Genomic DNA, 16756 nt, shown 5'->3' with positions numbered 1-16756 from the left:
TTACCAAGCCTAGCTGAAAAAGCTGTTTAAAGTTAGACTGATATAGGACTGATACCGGTTCTTTGGTGTGTCTGGTCCAGTCAGTTAGTGGGGTGCACCACACCGGTGTGGAAACAATGGCCTGCTCTTGAGTGGGGCCAAGACCAAGGAGCTGGTAAAAAGAGAAAACAGACTCTGGTTGGAGGGATGTACTGTAAATGTGTCAGCATGCTAACAGACTGGACTGAAAGTGTAGCACTGAGGGAGGCTGTCCGCAGGAGGGGACAGAGAACACTCTACTTCTTGAGGCAGCTTAAGTCCTTTAATGTGTGCAGCAAGATATTGCAGATCTTTTGCCAGGCTGTTGTGGATAGTGCAGTATTCTTGGCTGCAGTCTGCTGGGGCAGAAGTATCAGAGCCTGAACAAACTGATCAGGAAGGCTGGCTCTGTGCTGGGGACATCTGTGGGGCCCAAAGAGTTGGTTGTGGAGAGGAGGATGCTGCACAAACCTCAATTAACATCTGTAGGCCAGTACACGGCTTTATATGCATCTATTCTGCTATCTTAACTCTGCCTGTGGGTATAAATATATCCAATGTACAGTCAATTGTCTTTTAATGTCCAGGGACAATCTGCATATAACGTTATCTAATTTGCACTACTAATGTACAGTATTGAACTGGGCGCCATCATTGTACAAGGTCTCTCTCTCTATCGCTACATTTCTGGGGGGAATGTGATTTAAATCTTTTGGAATGAATAGGCCACCTTTATATTGACACACAATATTGGCAAATTCAGTAAAACACTAAATGTATAAATGTAATGTGGAGTCTGATCAGAAGTCAGATTTGATGTGATTCAATGAACGATCCTATGTGGAACACAAAGAGTTAAGAGCAGACTCCACGTGGGGTTCTGTCTGCCAGGCTGTCAGCTAGCCGACAGCTCGCACTTAACTACATACACAGAGCTGATTGGTCCACTTCAAGGATAAATATAGGGTCTCTCGTCCACACGTGGGCGTGCACGTGAGATGGTCACGTGCGTTGATCATAACAACAACAAAGCCGTTCAGCCAATCAGATTGCTGCAGTCGCTCCCAGCCCTGACTCACCCCGCCCCCCTGTTGTGGCTCGCGCTCCTCTGCAGTCGGTGTTGAGCGGTAAGCGCGTGAGGTCCCTGAGAACATACCAGAGGTTCCGTCCGCTCCGGACATGTCCCGGAAAAGGGGCGCTGAGGCCGGACCGCTACCCGAACACGTCCCGGAGAGGAAGAAGGCCTGCTGGGGCATTCTGACCAGCCAAGGTCGGTACACTGCTGCGCTGTGGCAAAGGTAGAGATTTACTCCAGAAGGGGGTCAAACATGAAAATATAGGCGTGTAAAAAAGTGAAGATTTATTATTAGAAATAAAGTAACCGAATGAATAACGTTACATTTGATACAAGTTGTTGGTAGCTCTGTGGGCTGTAGGCAGCCTGATTCCGTCCTTGGCTTCCAGGTTTCCTTCCAAACTGAAAAAGTGAAAGAAATATCAACCCTCTACTACTACTAATAAAGTTATAATCATTTATTATTATAATATGAATTTGATTCAAATCTCACAATGGGGTCACTTCAGTATAATTGAGTTTAGACAGTTCAGTTCTGCAGTAAATAAGTAGCTGATCAGGAAGCTTCACATCCATCATTTTAGAAGTGGATAACAACGACAGTCATATGTGACTTTTGGGCAATATCAAACCATTCCATCAGTCTACATACTGTGCTTTCTGCCAGTGCTGTGGAGGCGCACAGCTCACATTATTCATGAGCAGTAGAGAAAAGGCGTGGGGGTGGGTAAAGAGTTAACTGGGAATGAGAAAAGAAGGAAAGTAGAGGACAGCGGAGAGCATGCTGCGGTGGAGCCCATTCCTGTATTATACTGGTGTATGAACTTGGCACATGGCAGTGTTCATTACAAGTAGAACTTCACGATTGAGCGTGTCATCCTTGCATCCTTCTCTTCTCAGGCTGTATAGTAGGAAGGGCGATATGACAGTACTGTGAGGCGATATAGAGATTTTACGGTTTATACTGATGTAACTGTCCCTTTAAAAGAGCACTCCGCAGATTTAGCATTGCACTCCTATAACATTGTCATCATGAGTAAACATTGACTCATGATGGACAGTTTAAAAAAAGGATCAAATCGATGCAGCAGGACCAGAGATTTCGTCTTTTTTACTTGTCAAAACCTGACACCTACATTACCCACAATCCAACTCGACTGCCGACAGCTGTGTGTGAGATTGTGGTGTGTTATGCTAGTAGCGGCTAATGTAGCCTGCAGCCTGCAGTAGAGAGGAGCAGCGGGCTGCAGAGGCCTGCTGAGCTCACTTCTTTCTGACTCCACACCAACACGTATAGTGACACCACTCGAGGACGTTTATCAGATTCACTCAGCTCCCTCTGAGACACCAAAGGCTTCATACTACTTGTTTCACATATGCACCACCTTTCATAGTTCACCTTTAAGATCTCTGATGGTATTAGTCCATTGTGGATAGTGAAATCAATGAGCAGGACTGCAGTGTTGGAAAAGTCAAATTACTCCTGAAGGTGGCCTGAAGGTTAAAGACCACGTGTTGTAACGCTGCTAGTTTCGAGTCCAGCTGGGGACCTTTGTGGCATGTTACTCCCTATCACGCTCCCTCATTTCCCGTTGTCTCTTTACTGTCAACTCTAATAAAGAGGTGAAATGCCCCAAAATGCTTAAAATCTCGTGACCTATCCACCAGTCAGTTTCTGAATAGATGTGGGAAAACATGCATGAGGCATGCATTGAGGAGTCTGGATCATTGTAAAGTATATCTCTTTGAGTTTACAGGTACACTCGCACAACACAAGCAGCCAGTTGGAGGGACATTAAGAATGTTGGGGTGCTGTTGGGCATTCATGAGGTTTGAGAGTTTTGATAGGTGGTGAGTAATGTCATCTAAACAGTACATGCATGTGAGGCTCAATCAATTCGTAATGGGCATTTTTTAGACTGTAGCCCAATAACAATATACCGGCACATGTTCTTTTTTTGGTCGCACTTTATTTTACGGTACACCAATAAGACGTAATAAGCCGTACTTTGTATCAAATTAGACCAAACACGGCTCGACAGTAACGGTTTCCAGGTTGCTATTGGCAACCATTTTGAAAAATTGTCAGCCAATTCTTGGCCTTTGGTTGCCATCAGTGGCAACCACTTTTTAACATAAAAAATAGGGACAGCAAACAACAAACATTCACCTCAAAATACATTAAATTGTAATATTTGTTGTAGGGCTGTGCGAATATCAATTAATGTGCAGATGCAATACGGTCATATTCGAGGGGTAGTGACGTTACTTCAGTCAGCCACGAAGTGTGTAGCTGAGCTCAGGCTGTAGTATAACAGTTAGTGAAAGGCTGCGTGCTGTGTTTGCTGCCACAGAAAAGAAGTAGAAAGTCCCTGTTTGTGTAACGTTACTACAGCGTCCTCTGCTCTTCACGGCAGAGCTCAGGTCCAGACTGTTAGCTAGTTAGCAGCTACGAGTCATTCTGGAGAAGAGAAAACGCGGTCAATCATGCTCGCCCTAGCACCGTTACACAAGCGGGGACTTTTTATTTCTTTTCTGTGGCAGCAAACACAACACGCAGCCGTCCAGTAACTGTTACACTGCTAAGACTCACGTTCACAACAAACCAGCTACACGCCGTCACACACAGGTTACCCACAAGGCCACCTTTGTTAAAGGGGAGGCTCGGCCGGTGACACACGTGCAGTTAGGCTGTGGGTGTGCTAACCAGAGGTGGAAGAAGTATTCAGGTCCATTACTTAAGCAAAGGTACTGACACCAACCCCACTGTGAAAACACTCCACTACGAGTAAGAGTACTGCATTCTAAACCTTACTAAGCTATGCAAGTCTTATAGTGAAAGTCGTCCAGCCTGGCAGCCACTTTCAGAGGTTAGTGTTGAGCCCTGCCAAAACTAGAAATAATATGTTCTTTATTAGACAGTTATACCCTAAATAAACACCATACACCTAAATTATGCTGTAGTTAGACCCAAAAGATATTAGACAGAAATGTCCTCACAGGCCATAAAAACATGGCTGCATGTCTGTAACTCACAGCAGGTTAGATGAGAATAAGAAGGCTTTGTTGGTAGCTAACAGCAGATTCAGATGAGCAGATAGGTTAGGTTAGTTTGTTAAGTTTGATCTCAACACACTCGATAAGCTGGCAGAAGCAGCCAGTCAGTTATTCAGCTACTTATTCAGCTAGCCAGTAAGCTAGCTAGTAGTTATTTTTAGTATTTGCAGTGTGTTGTCAGTGTTCAGTGGAGCTGCTTAGGTGATCTTCCGGTCTGATCAGCAGGCAGGCAGGAGGTGTGGAGGTCCTTTCAAAATGTCCTATATCTACCAGTGGCTGGATGTGCCCTGGGGAGACGGAGATATGGGTATGTGGTAGATAAGACTGTGTGTTTCTGTGGTGTATACTGAGGTGTAGTTACTGCTGCCACAGCTGTTGAGAAAGAGCTCGCTAGCACTAAATATAACCACAGGGAGCAGCGCTGAAGGCCTGCTGCAGATTGTGTTTTCATCAGATATTTTCCTTTAATTCAAAATGAGTGGGGCTATGACTAACAGTCGTTATCAGATTTTGAAATTTTTTTAAGTTAAAGCTACTACTGTATATGTACAATTGTATGTGATTCTCTCTGTTTTGCCTTTTTTTTTGGCTTATAGAAAAATAAGAAAATCAGTTCCGGGGGCGATCACTCGCTCATACATTTAAATATCTGATGCAGCAAAACGGTGGAAGGAAAAATATATTTGCTGAATCAGAAAGGAGAGGTTGGATCTATTTTCTTAAACTTGATGATGAAAGTATGCTTGCTCTATAGCAGTTAACTTTTTTGGGTACAATTCAGCTCATCCCGGTGACCCTGACTTCATAATCAGTACAGATCATGTAAGTCGTCTCCTGACAATCCATAACTGCTATGGAAAAGGTCACAAAAACGGTCCCAGCTTTTGCTGAGAGATCTTTAAATCTCTAAATGTTTTAAAAAAAAATTATAGTGTCAAAATGATTCTGACAGCATTAGTTTGTAGTAAAAGTAGACAATTCCAGTGAAAATCACTGCAGTATCCTTTGCATACCTGTCACATTGTCTTTTTAGATACTACCACCAGGAAAGCCCAAAATGTTCTAATCTCACACATTGAGAGAGAGAGAGAGAGAGAGAGAGAGAGAGAGAGAGAGAGAGAGAGAGAGAGAGAGAGAGAGAGAGAGAGAGGAGAGAGAGAAGAGAGAGATAGAGAGAGAGAGAGGCGAGAGAGAGAGAGGAGAGAGAGAAGAGAGAGATAGAGAGAGAGAGAGAAGAGAGAGATAGAGAGAGAGAGAGGCGAGAGAGAGGAGAGAGAGAGAGAAGAGAGAGAGAGAGGAGAGAGAGAAGAGAGAGAGAGAGGAGAGAGAGAAGAGAGAGATAGAGAGAGAGGCGAGAGAGAGAGAGAGAGAGAGAGAGAGAGAGAGAGAGAGAGAGAGAGAGAGAGAGATAGAGAGAGAGAGAGAGAGAGAGAGAGAGAGAGAGAGAGAGGAGAGAGAGAGAGGTTTAGAGAGAGGGAGGCACAATGCAAACACCACCTAGAATTTTGAAATGTAATTGTAGTGTTAATATTAATAAATTAATAATAATAGGAATGACAGCTATAGAAAGAATAATGTCAGCATTAGTAACAGAGTGAGTAACAACAACTGTAGTAGCAGTTGTCGAGCAGGAACACAGGGGCAGCAGGTGGCCCACATCCACAGATCCAGACTCTGCAGCTCCGGAGGTAGAAATACCTGCTGAAAGCGACAGAAGGAGAGAGGAGAGAAACGAGAAAGCACAGAACTACGGGAGAGAGAAGATGTCGAGTTAGTAACATGCAGTAATGGGATAAAAATGCATACAGATGGAGAGGGAGAGGAGGAGAGAGGAAAGTCTTAAACCTACTCTTAAATGTAACAAAACTGTTTGTCTGCTTTCTTGTCTGTGTGTGTGTGTGTGTGTGTCTCCAGGGTCCTGGGCAGATCGCTCCCCTCTCCATGAAGCAGCTTCTCAGGGTCGACTGCTTGCCCTGCGCACTCTGCTGGCCCAGGTACATACACACACACACACACACACACACACACACAGAACACTTTGGCAGAGTGACACAAGTTGAAGTACTGCCCCGTCACTTCGAGCATTATTAGTTTTTGCACTTTGACTGCTTGGACCAGAGCAATTTGCCCAGAGCATCTTCATTTAGTGCAGTGTGGAAACTGTTATCGTAGAAAAGGTTTCAGTCGTAGTCATCTGGACGCTGTTTTCAGAATCAAGACGTTTCGGCTCCCATCCGGAAGTCATTCTCAATTGTGAAAAAATGGGACGGGAACTAGAAATTTAAGCTACTCTGTGTTACATAAGCCCCGCCCTCAGGAAGGAGTCTACCTGAGTATCTGTTGATTAGCTAGTTTCACCTGAAACTGACCTAATAGTTTCCAAGATGGCCCAGTAATCAGTAATCAGGCCTATTGTTTTCTGGCTGCACCTCCCTCATCACTGTTAAGTGCCTGATTAGCATGTGATAGGCGTGACCAAGGTGATAATACACTGTGATAGACTTTGGGCAGATTGAATCTCAGACCACCATTTCTGTTCAAAGAGGGGTTCTCTTTTTTCACAAAAATGGCTTCCTTGACTCCCCGTTCAAACCAACTCTTCTCTCTACTAAGAATCTTCACCTCGCTGTCTTCAAATGTGTGGTTTGTAGCTTTTAGATGCAAATGCACGGCGCTCTGTAATCCTGAGTTAGAGTGTCGTCTGTGCTGATAAAGTCTTTTGTGAAGCGGCTGTTTGGTCTCGCCTATGTACCGTTCTTTGCAGTTTTCCTCACTGCACTGAATGGAGTAGACAACATTGCTCTGTTTCTGTGTGGGTAACTTGTCCTTAGGGTGAACGAGTTTCTGTCTTAAAGTGTTGCCTGGTTTAAAGAAGACAGGAACATCGTGCTGTCTAAAGATCCTTTGTAGTTTTTCAGACAGTCCAGACACATAAGGAATGGAGACACCGTTCCTTCTTGGTTCAGTTACACTTTTGTCCTGTTTTTTGGCTCTTTTAACTTTGTTGATAGCCCAAGTAGGATAACCACAGGCTGAGAGAGCATTCTGGACATGCCTCTCCTCTTTCTTCTTACCCTCTGAGCTGGTGGGCACTTCTTTGGCTCTGTGTTGTAATGTCCGGATTACACCCAGCTTGTGCTGTAATGGATGGTGTGAGTCAAAGAGCAGGTATTGATCCGTATGTGTTGGTTTCCTGTACACTTCTATCTGGAGCTTTCCGTCCTCTCCTCTGAGAGTAGAACAATCAAGAAAGACCAGGTGGTTCTCTTTGGCGTCCTCACGCGTGAACTTGATGTTGGGATCCACAGTATTGATATGCTCTGAGAACACTTCCAAGTCTTGTTTCTTGATTTTCACAAAGGTGTCATCCACTTAGCGGTGGAAACTGTTGTTGTATTGGGCTGTAAGCCTTGGCTCCACCTCAGAACCGTGGCGTCAGTTTAATTCAAGCAAACTGTGAAAGCCGTCTATATGGAAGCAAATTAAGGTCATTAATATTCTGAGCTTGTGAAATGTTCACAAATCATTTCACAGCCTGCAGTTGTACATCACCTTTTGTGTGCATGTGAAAAAAAGTTGCATGCACATATCTGAAAAAAAGTTTTGCAGCTGTAGAAATATTTTGTGTTTGTGTAATTAAAATATGTGCAGGAATATTTTCAACAGTGAGGTTTCACACAGTCTGAGAAACGGACACACAAATGTCCGATCTTTGTGTGCGACACTGAAGCTACGAGCTACGAGCATGAATTTCGGCCCCGTTTTAACGCCTGTGCTAACGAGCCAATCAGCACGTTTTCCACTGACCATCCAATCAGAGGAGGTCAAACTGTCCAATCGAGGGCCAAAGGTTCTAGCGCGTTGTGGTTACTTCGTCCATCTGTAGTAAGCTGGAGTCAACATGGAGCAGCCGAGGGAGACGGGTCCAGTTTGTTCTCACGTCTTTTCTGGTAAGTGGCAGTGAGCCTCTCCTAACTGAGAACGCTTTGAACGGTAGAAACACAGGTTTGGTGTTTGAAAATGACAGTAAAAGTGGTTTCTAACTCGTACAGAATTTAAACATGAACCGAAGGGCGAAATATTTGTGTAGCATAATTAAGCCCTTATTGTTGGTTAGCTGATATTAGCAACGATGCTATCGCTAGCATAGTCGCTAACGCTAACTTTAGCCAAGTAGACTGACAGAAGAACCACTAGTTAGCCAATGTTTGGCTAGCTTTAATCTTTATGCTGGATAGGCTGGAAGTGACAGTCTGGCTAGTCTGCTGTTGAATGTGTGTGTAGGCTACCTGGAAGTTATAAACCAAAGGCTACACACACTAAACTTTATCATGAACTAGATTTATTTAAGAGGGAGCTTGAATTAAACCTTGATTTACACATCACCTTTGCTCATACGATGCTGCTAATATTCAGCAGTAGTGATCCACCTGTGTAATGCAGGCACTACAGCTTTGTCTTAGGAGTTCATATATTTATTTGATATTTATTTTTTGACAGCCAGACGAGCTGTCAGAGCAGATTTAGCCATTAAACTTACTGCACTGTTTTGTTTGTAGGCCTGCTAGTTTGAACCTATACAGTCTGTGGTTTGAGCCCACTGTTAGCTTGCACACACACACACACACACACACACACACACACACACACAGACACAGACGACACTAACATGTTGGTTCCTCTCTCAGACCAACAGAACATCAGTCCAGCCCTGCGCTGTGGTCGGTAAGGAGAAATATTGGAACTGAAATTGACAACAGACTGCATAACTTGACTGTGGATGACTGTTTAGCATCCTTACACCTTCTCATTTAGTTTAAAATGCCACTCACACATGAGTTAAACTAGGTAATGCTTTATTTTATGTTCTGTGCTGTAGAGACTATTGCATATCCTCAAGTCCTAAGAGGCAATAAGAGAAGAGATTGAAGGGATGCAGTTTTGCCTTGTTGATACCAAAGTCAGTATTATCACACTTTTATTTAGACATTTGAACTTCCTGGAAAATTCCAAATCTTGAATGAGACTTTGATAATAAATAGCAATAATAATAATAACTTAAGGACTTGGGATTTAAATGAGCTGTGAGGTTGGTTTTCTCTCCATCACCCCCCTCACCCCCCTTCCACTCCTCCCGACCTCCTCCTTCCTGTCTCTAACTGCACACCGTCACTGTTGGTGACTCTGTGGCGACTCAGCAGTAAGTTCACACACATGAATGAAATGTTGAATTTCCACAGTGTGCCATGAAGACGTCTTATACACACTTAATAAAGTGGGAGTGAAACACGTTTCATGACTCCCGTGTGTTTCACATAAATCGAGCAACAACTGGAAATGCAGTATTATTAATGGGGGTATTTGGTGATTTTGATTTTACACTCGCGGCTTAGTTGGATTTCTTATATTGAAAAAACAATCTAATGTATGTTTCCCTTTTGTCCTACTTGTGTCCTGCTGTCCATCTGCTCTCCTCTATCACAGTGGCGCTCTGTCTTTGGAAGTTTGAAAACTTTGCTGAGTGTAAAGAAGTGTAAAAGTAATACCACTGCACACACTGGATTAATCCTCCCTGATTCACATTTTGTACCTAATCTATAAGCATTCACATTGTCTGAATCAATAAGTGTATATAAGTGCTTTGAATCTGTAAGTAATAGTAGCATTGACATAGTATATACATATATATAATATTCATCCTTTGTGATGTACCTTAAACTTTTGTTTGACCTTACATATCTGTAATATCCTCACAGGCTTGACAAAAATAAATTGAATAGTGTAGAAACATAAATGTGAACTCTTTTCTGTGTTAATCTACCATTCCTAAGTGCTTTTGATGACTAAAAGCATCTATCTTCTGATCCTGCTACGTTATCATTAATATTGTGTTCAGTATATTGGCTGTGCACAGTAAAACATTACATTTGTGGTTTTGGAGCACAACAACAACGCCAAGGAAGGAGGTCAGCAGGATGCATCATGGGTATCACAGGTATCATATGCTGGCATTAAAGAGAGGACTTCACATTGATGAACTTTAAGATCACAATAACTGTAATGTTGAAAGAAAATGAAAGAATATTATTTATATAATTTATTTGTCTTTTGTACAGAAAATCACATGAAATGCCCGCAGCCGTACTGTCCTTAATATTAACGTTACTTGTTCAAACACACAACAACAAACATTAGCCAACAGACTGCAGCTAGCTAACACATTAGCTAATATGCAAAGAAGTAACTCTGGGATGCACGCACAGCTGTCTTGATATCTCTCGTTAATCACGATGTAAAACTTTACTGGCATGTTCCTGCTAATCCCCCACCCCCCAATTTCACAAGCTCAGAATATTAATGACCCTATGAATACATGATTTGGGCCCGGGTCTGTTCCAGTCTGAGTCAGCTGGTGTTGAGTCGCCAGATAAAAACATATAGGGTGTGTTATGTAAATAGTCTAATCTGAAGTCTTCAGATCCAGTCGCTGCTGTCGTTCTCACAAAGCTTTTTAAAAAGATCCGAACAAAAAGCTTCTTACTCTCTGCATGTTTAACCCAGAACCCTACTGAACATCACATGCCGTGGTATTCAGGTAGGGATATAAGCTACACTAGAATAGGACTGGTAGCTCATTTATGGCACTATCAGCAGATAATGTCCCATTTGCAACTTCAGTCACAACACATAAGAAATGTTTCAAAATATGAACTCTAGTCACACACTGTCAATAGTTTTATCAAGATCCCTGTAAATGAATGTGTTAGCTTTTGTTTATGTTCCAGTCCAATGTCTAGTACTCTTTATTATGAGGATACCTTCTCACTGTAACTCACAATACATGCCTTTTTTTATTCCCTTTTTAAAAAATCTAAAAATAAAAACACTGCTTAACCGCCATCTCTTTTGTCTTTAATTTAATGGCTCATAGTAGCATAATCCTGAACTTCATGTATCCATATGTAAAGCTGGTGTCGCATCAGCTGGGCGGAGTTGATTTTTGTTATCAGTTATAAATTTGTCTTTCACTGCGTGAGAAAATGGACATGTGGCGTGAGAGCGTGTGAAAAGTGTCAGCGTGTGAGAATTGGATGTATTATTAGGTCTTATTATACATACATAGTTGGCAGCCCTGCATGGCGTCCATGTTTGTTTCGGTACAAGAACACGTGACAGTTGGTGTTCTCGTGGGATTTGCAGGGTCGTCTGCCGCCAGAGCTCCAGAGGTGACTGAGTAAATCCACCAGACAAAACAGTGAACCACTGCTCAGTCGTAAGGTTTATGCTCCTTCCTGACTGTCAAACACTAAATGCTCTGTGCAAGTTGGTAGAAACAATGTTTAGGTGTGGTTTGTCTGTTCTTTGAGGCTTTCAGCTAGTCTTCAGCATTGTCCCAGGCTTTATGCTAGTGATCCACAGTTCTGCATTATTATCTTCCATAATAACACGATTTTGAGGATGGCATCCCTTCCCAAACACCTGAAGAAATGATCCTGGGTCTGCTCTGCCAAAGTGTGAAAATGCCTTTTATGTATGCTTCAAACAGTCTATGTGACTTGATGTACACAAGGTCTGCAAGCACAGACATACTTTGCATAGCTTGGTATTCATACTTCCAACACAAAGACTGCCATGCATTTTAAACTCCACATCCCTCAACAAGAAAACACATTAACTAGTGGTTCCTGTCCCTATTTATTCAATCCAGTTTTCTTTATTTTAATGCTCTGTGTATTGGATGAATGAACATAAACTACTCAAGCAAAGTCAATACCATATGAACAGGAAGACCTTTTAAACATGAGGAGGAAAGGAAAAGAAAATTATAAATAGATGCATAAACTAACATACATACAGTACATAAAGAACGGAGACAACAAAATCGCAGTGGAATGTGTTTCTGATGCATATTTACAGTCTGGTCTGAAGGCTGAAACAGAAATGATCCATTTTGTCCAGTTACATAAATATTGTACACCAGGTCAATCCATTCATCAACACCAGGCATTTCTTAGTTAGAGATATCTTCCAAGCCACTGATAGTATTATTAAAAAATATTTATCCTTCTTCCTCTACTCAAGTTCCTACAGTTTAATAAGGTACACCATCAAAAGACGGTGTCCAGGATGCTGTGAATTTTAGTCCACAATGGAGCCACAGAGGCACAACTCCACAATATATGAAAATGATTCGCGCCTCTGTTCCCACAAGATCTCCAGCAGTCAGTCTGATTTGAATAAGACTTCTTTTGGGCAGAGGTACAGAAATAAGGAATAACATTCTTCCAGCTAAATTCTCTCAAAGGACAGCTTGTTGTTTTCCACCGTTGTCTATCTGCTCCCTCTTCTCTTGTGTGATGATCAGTTTGCCCTCTGTTTTCTGTTTTGTTCTAACGTGTGAGTGAATGTGTTTTTCTTTGTTGAGTTGTTGAAGGCTTGAGTATAATTTTGAAGTGACCTTTTTACAAGATCCATCCTCAAATGCTGTCGTAAATATTTGAAGCAGCTCATTTTCCACTGTTACATTTTTCACATTTATACCATAATATATTCTCTCATTTGGAAGTGTCTAAATGGTCTTGATTCTGCAAATTGAAATAGTCCTTAATGTCCTGGGCACTCCTTATTGTACCTTGACTTATGAGAGCGTAATGTGCTGTGAGCCCCCTGGAGGACCAACCTAAATCTTTTGTCATGCTTCCTAGATATAAATCATGGGTCATAGTTTAGCTGCCTTCTTCCATTTGAATTGAATTAGGTGTTTCATTCCACATCTGTAGTAAGCTAATAACCCATGGCTTATTGTTGGAGAGCGGGTTGGATAGTGAGGGGTCAATTTCTACCGCCGCTGCCGGTTGGGTTGAGGGGGGGGGGCACAATGCAAATTCCAAATAGAGATTTAAAACATTAGTAATGGTAATGGTAGTGGTAATAATATTAATATTAACAATATAATAGTAATAATAATAATAAGACTGATAACAACAACTGTAGCAGCAGTTGTCGAGCAGGAACACAGGGGCAGCAGGTGGCCCACAACCACAGATCCAGACTCTGCAGCTCCGGAGGCAGAAATACCTGCTGAAAGCAACAGAAGGAGAGAGGAGAGAAACGAGAAAGCACAGAACTACAGGAGAGAGAAGATGTTGAGTTAATAACATGCAGTAATGTGATAAAAATACATACAGAGGGAGAGGAAGAGAGGAAAGAGGTGCATCATGGGAAGTCTCCCGGCAGTCCTGCCCGCTCACCATTGAGTCTGGTTCTGTCCAGGTTTCTGCCTCTTAAAGGAAGTTTTTCCTTGCCACTGTCGCCAAATGCTTGCTCATGGTGGGATTTGTTGGGTCTCTATAGGAAAAGTGCAATGAGATAACTGTTGAATGAATTGGCGCTATATAAATCAAATTAAAAATTCATATCTGTTTTAATGTAATGTTTTATACACCAATGATAAAAACTGGTGTGTGTCACTGCTGTGTAAAATACTTTGAGTTAGCAAACACCAATTTGTACTGCTCTGAAAAACGTGTTAATATGATACAAACAATGTTACTGAGTTACAAAATGGGAACTTTTTAGCTTCTACCGTGGAACTTGACTTAAACATCATCAGTATAAAAACTGTGCAATGATTATGTTTGCTTGCTGTCAATGGTGTACATTAAGAACCAGTATTACATGAAGTTTGGCACGATGTTCTTCCCATACGTGAGCAGGAGACAAATTCATGTCCTAAAGACAGAAATCTGGGAATCTGGGAAATGTGCCAATACTCCAGTCACTATCATTTACTCAGAATTCATTCAAATCAGAAAGTCCGACTCTAACAACAACTGTAGTCATAATAATGTGTGCTTTCATTTTTAGGGATATCACTCCAACATTGTCACCATCGATCACGTGACCCCTCTCCATGAAGCCTGCCTGTCAGGACACGTAGCCTGTGTCAGAGCATTAATAAATGCTGGAGCTAATGTAAGTATTCTTATCACCACCATTATTATATGTTCACGGTGTGTTCACCCTAAAACACATTAGCACTGTCATTAAACAGCTGCTGCTGTTGTAGTGCTCACATCTGTGTGTGTGTCTAGGTGAATGCTGCTACCATCGATGGCGCCACTCCTCTGTACAACTGTTGTGCCTCTGGGAGTGTCAGCTGTATGGAACTGCTGCTGCAGAATGGAGCGCACACACACATGCCACACACACACTTCCCCTCAGCTCTGCACGAAGCCTGCAAGAGAGGTAAAGACACAGAACAGGAACCTTGTATGCCGTATATGACAGGGCTCATGTGTAGTTATAGTTGGATTAGTCTGTGTGTGTATCACCAGATTTTGGTGGAATTTGGCTGAATGACTCATCTCACTTCTGCACAGTGGCGTTTTCAAAATGAGGCACTGTTGCGGCACTGCTCAACAGGGGGAGTATAAGTTGGACTACAGTTACACTTCAATTCAAACGTATTACTTCAGCATTGAAAGTTTGTGAATGTTTCATCATTGTGTGTGATTGTGTGTGTGTGTATGTGTGTGTGTGTGTGTGTGCAGGTAATAGCCAGTGTGTAGAGTCCCTGCTGTCTCATGGAGAAGATCCAGACTATGAAGTGTCCCACCTGGGCTCTCCTCTGTACGTGAGCTGTCTACACCGACACACAGCCTGCTCAAAGACTCTGCTGCACAGAGGTGTGTATCATCTACTGCAGCGTGTAGCACACCTGTGTTTCCTCCTGTACTGGCAGCAGGCGTCCCCAGTTTTATATGAGCCACCTTTGTTTTGGTCTTTTTGGTCCAGAAAATTCGAAGCTTTAGCCAGTGTGCTCAAAGCTTTGCAAAGTTAATGCTGCAAAGTGGGCTGTGATTCCCAGCCTGCAGTACTAGCAACCCTTTCACATTAAAGGCTCTAGACATACTGTTTATTAATGCGACTTTGTTAGTCCAGATTACTGCATAGATTCCAGTGCTCTCGGCCAGTGGTTCCAGACTTTTTTGGATTAGAGGAAAAAGATTAGGAAATATCCCTGTAATCATCTCGAGACCCCTCAGGGCGTCCTGCCCACAAGGCTGGGAAGCGCTCCTCGAGGCTGTTCCTCTGTGAAGTGATGTTTCTCTCTGTCTATTCTTCTAAACTCTGTGCTGCAGCATAAAGGGTCAATTTCTACGGCACAGAGGTCAGATTGTGTGTGTAGTTCTCTATTCTATCGACACTGACTACATTTATATTTAATATCTTTTATTACATTTGCCTCTTGTCCTTGTCTTCTCTAGGAGCCAGTGTTAATGTAGGCAGAGGAGGGGACAGTCCTCTGCATGCAGCGGTCAGACAGGACAGTGCTGATCTGGTGTCAGTGTTACTGGACTATGGAGCTGATGTCAACATCAGAGACAGTAACAATCAGCGACCTGTGGAGCTAGCGCCTCCTGGTGGAAAAACACAACAGCTGCTACTGACATTTGAAGGTACTGCAGTATTCTCTACTGCGGTGATTCTTAATAATGATGCATGACAAGTGGAAACTCAAGCTGAGCTGTATCACATCAGTAAGAGGAAATCATTCTGTCTCTCTCTAGTTTCTCCGAGGAGTCTCTGCCAGTTGTGTCGTCTCCAGATCAGGAATTTGATTGGCCGATCCAGGCTGAAGCTGCTCCCCCTCCTTCCTCTCCCTTCCCTGCTCACTCACTATCTGGAGCACACGTAGGATGATAGGCGTGCCAAGCCCCTTAATAACCACATTTCATGTTAACATATCACCACGACTTCAGATGCATGGTTGAGTTTGGCTACTACAACATCATTACATCAAATTACCGTAGGATTTACTGTGCTGCACACTCTGGTACACAGTACATTGCCTTTGTGTTGCCATAATTGACACAGTCTCTGTTTATTTTACGTTTCCCTTTCAGACGATTGTCTGACCGAGAGTGACAGCTGATCCAGACTTTGAACTCATTTTGGCTTCATATGTTGGAAAAGCACAATATGTCACTTGAATTTATTTTCCATCAGCAAGTGCTGGCCTTCAAGTATCTGTATGTATATGTAAATACCAATAAACGATCCATGACAAGACCTCAGTGACCTGTCCAGCAGTCTCACAGCAGTGAGCAGTTGAGTGGGCGGCGGGTCTCCCCCGGGGGGGTCCAAACAGTTTCAGAGGAGGCTCGGTGAATGGAAGTGAAAAAATATTACAGTAGTTTTCAAAAGGAGATCACATAGAACAGTACGGAGCCCCCTGCGGGTCACGGTGAGAAGTTTTTCAGGACTACTCTTGCATTCCCTCGCAATGTTTTGTTACCTCGCAATACTTTGCTTCTTCCATTCCTTCAGAGCCATGTGTCTATTTCTGCTCAGCTGCTCCCAGCGCAGCGCCCCAGTATATCAGCTCAATGAATTTTACTTTGAACCAGGCATTAAAGGTCCCGTGTGCAGGGTTTAGTGGCATCTAGCGGTGAAACTGCAACCATTTGAATCCCGCTCGCCTCACCCTCCCCTTCCAGGCGTGGAGGAGAAATTATGGTGGCCACGAAACTCGCAAACAGCCCTCTCTAGAGCCGGTGTTTGGTTTGTCCCCTTTGGGCTGCTGTAGAAACATGGCGGTGC

The 16756-nt window shown here is 42.9% G+C and overlaps 1 protein-coding gene and 1 long non-coding RNA gene across 3 annotated transcripts; both read left to right on the top strand.

The window, feature by feature from the left end:
- The first annotated feature begins 1103 nt into the window (after positions 1 to 1103).
- LOC122871194 (ankyrin repeat and SOCS box protein 5-like) lies at positions 1104 to 16225 on the top strand. 2 transcript variants are annotated; one of them, XM_044185992.1, is made up of 7 exons: positions 1104 to 1288; positions 6065 to 6144; positions 14018 to 14125; positions 14245 to 14398; positions 14704 to 14838; positions 15421 to 15612; positions 15724 to 16225. In XM_044185992.1, the coding sequence occupies exons 1-7, from the start codon at positions 1198 to 1200 to the stop codon at positions 15849 to 15851; spliced, it is 888 nt and encodes a 295-aa protein (XP_044041927.1). In that variant the 5' UTR covers positions 1104 to 1197; the 3' UTR covers positions 15852 to 16225. The 2 variants fall into 2 exon arrangements, with proteins under 2 accessions (XP_044041927.1, XP_044041937.1); XM_044186002.1 differs by lacking the exon at positions 1104 to 1288 and adding an exon at positions 4372 to 4457.
- On the top strand, positions 7403 to 10868 carry LOC122871328. The gene is made up of 2 exons (XR_006376842.1): positions 7403 to 8100; positions 8839 to 10868. It is a non-coding gene; the product is annotated as an uncharacterized LOC122871328 (long non-coding RNA).
- Positions 16226 to 16756: the final 531 nt, after the last annotated feature.

This window comes from Siniperca chuatsi, linkage group LG3 (assembly GCF_020085105.1).
Source record: "Siniperca chuatsi isolate FFG_IHB_CAS linkage group LG3, ASM2008510v1, whole genome shotgun sequence".
Lineage (NCBI taxonomy): Eukaryota > Metazoa > Chordata > Actinopteri > Centrarchiformes > Sinipercidae > Siniperca > Siniperca chuatsi.
This window is presented reverse-complemented; position numbering and strand designations above follow the sequence as displayed.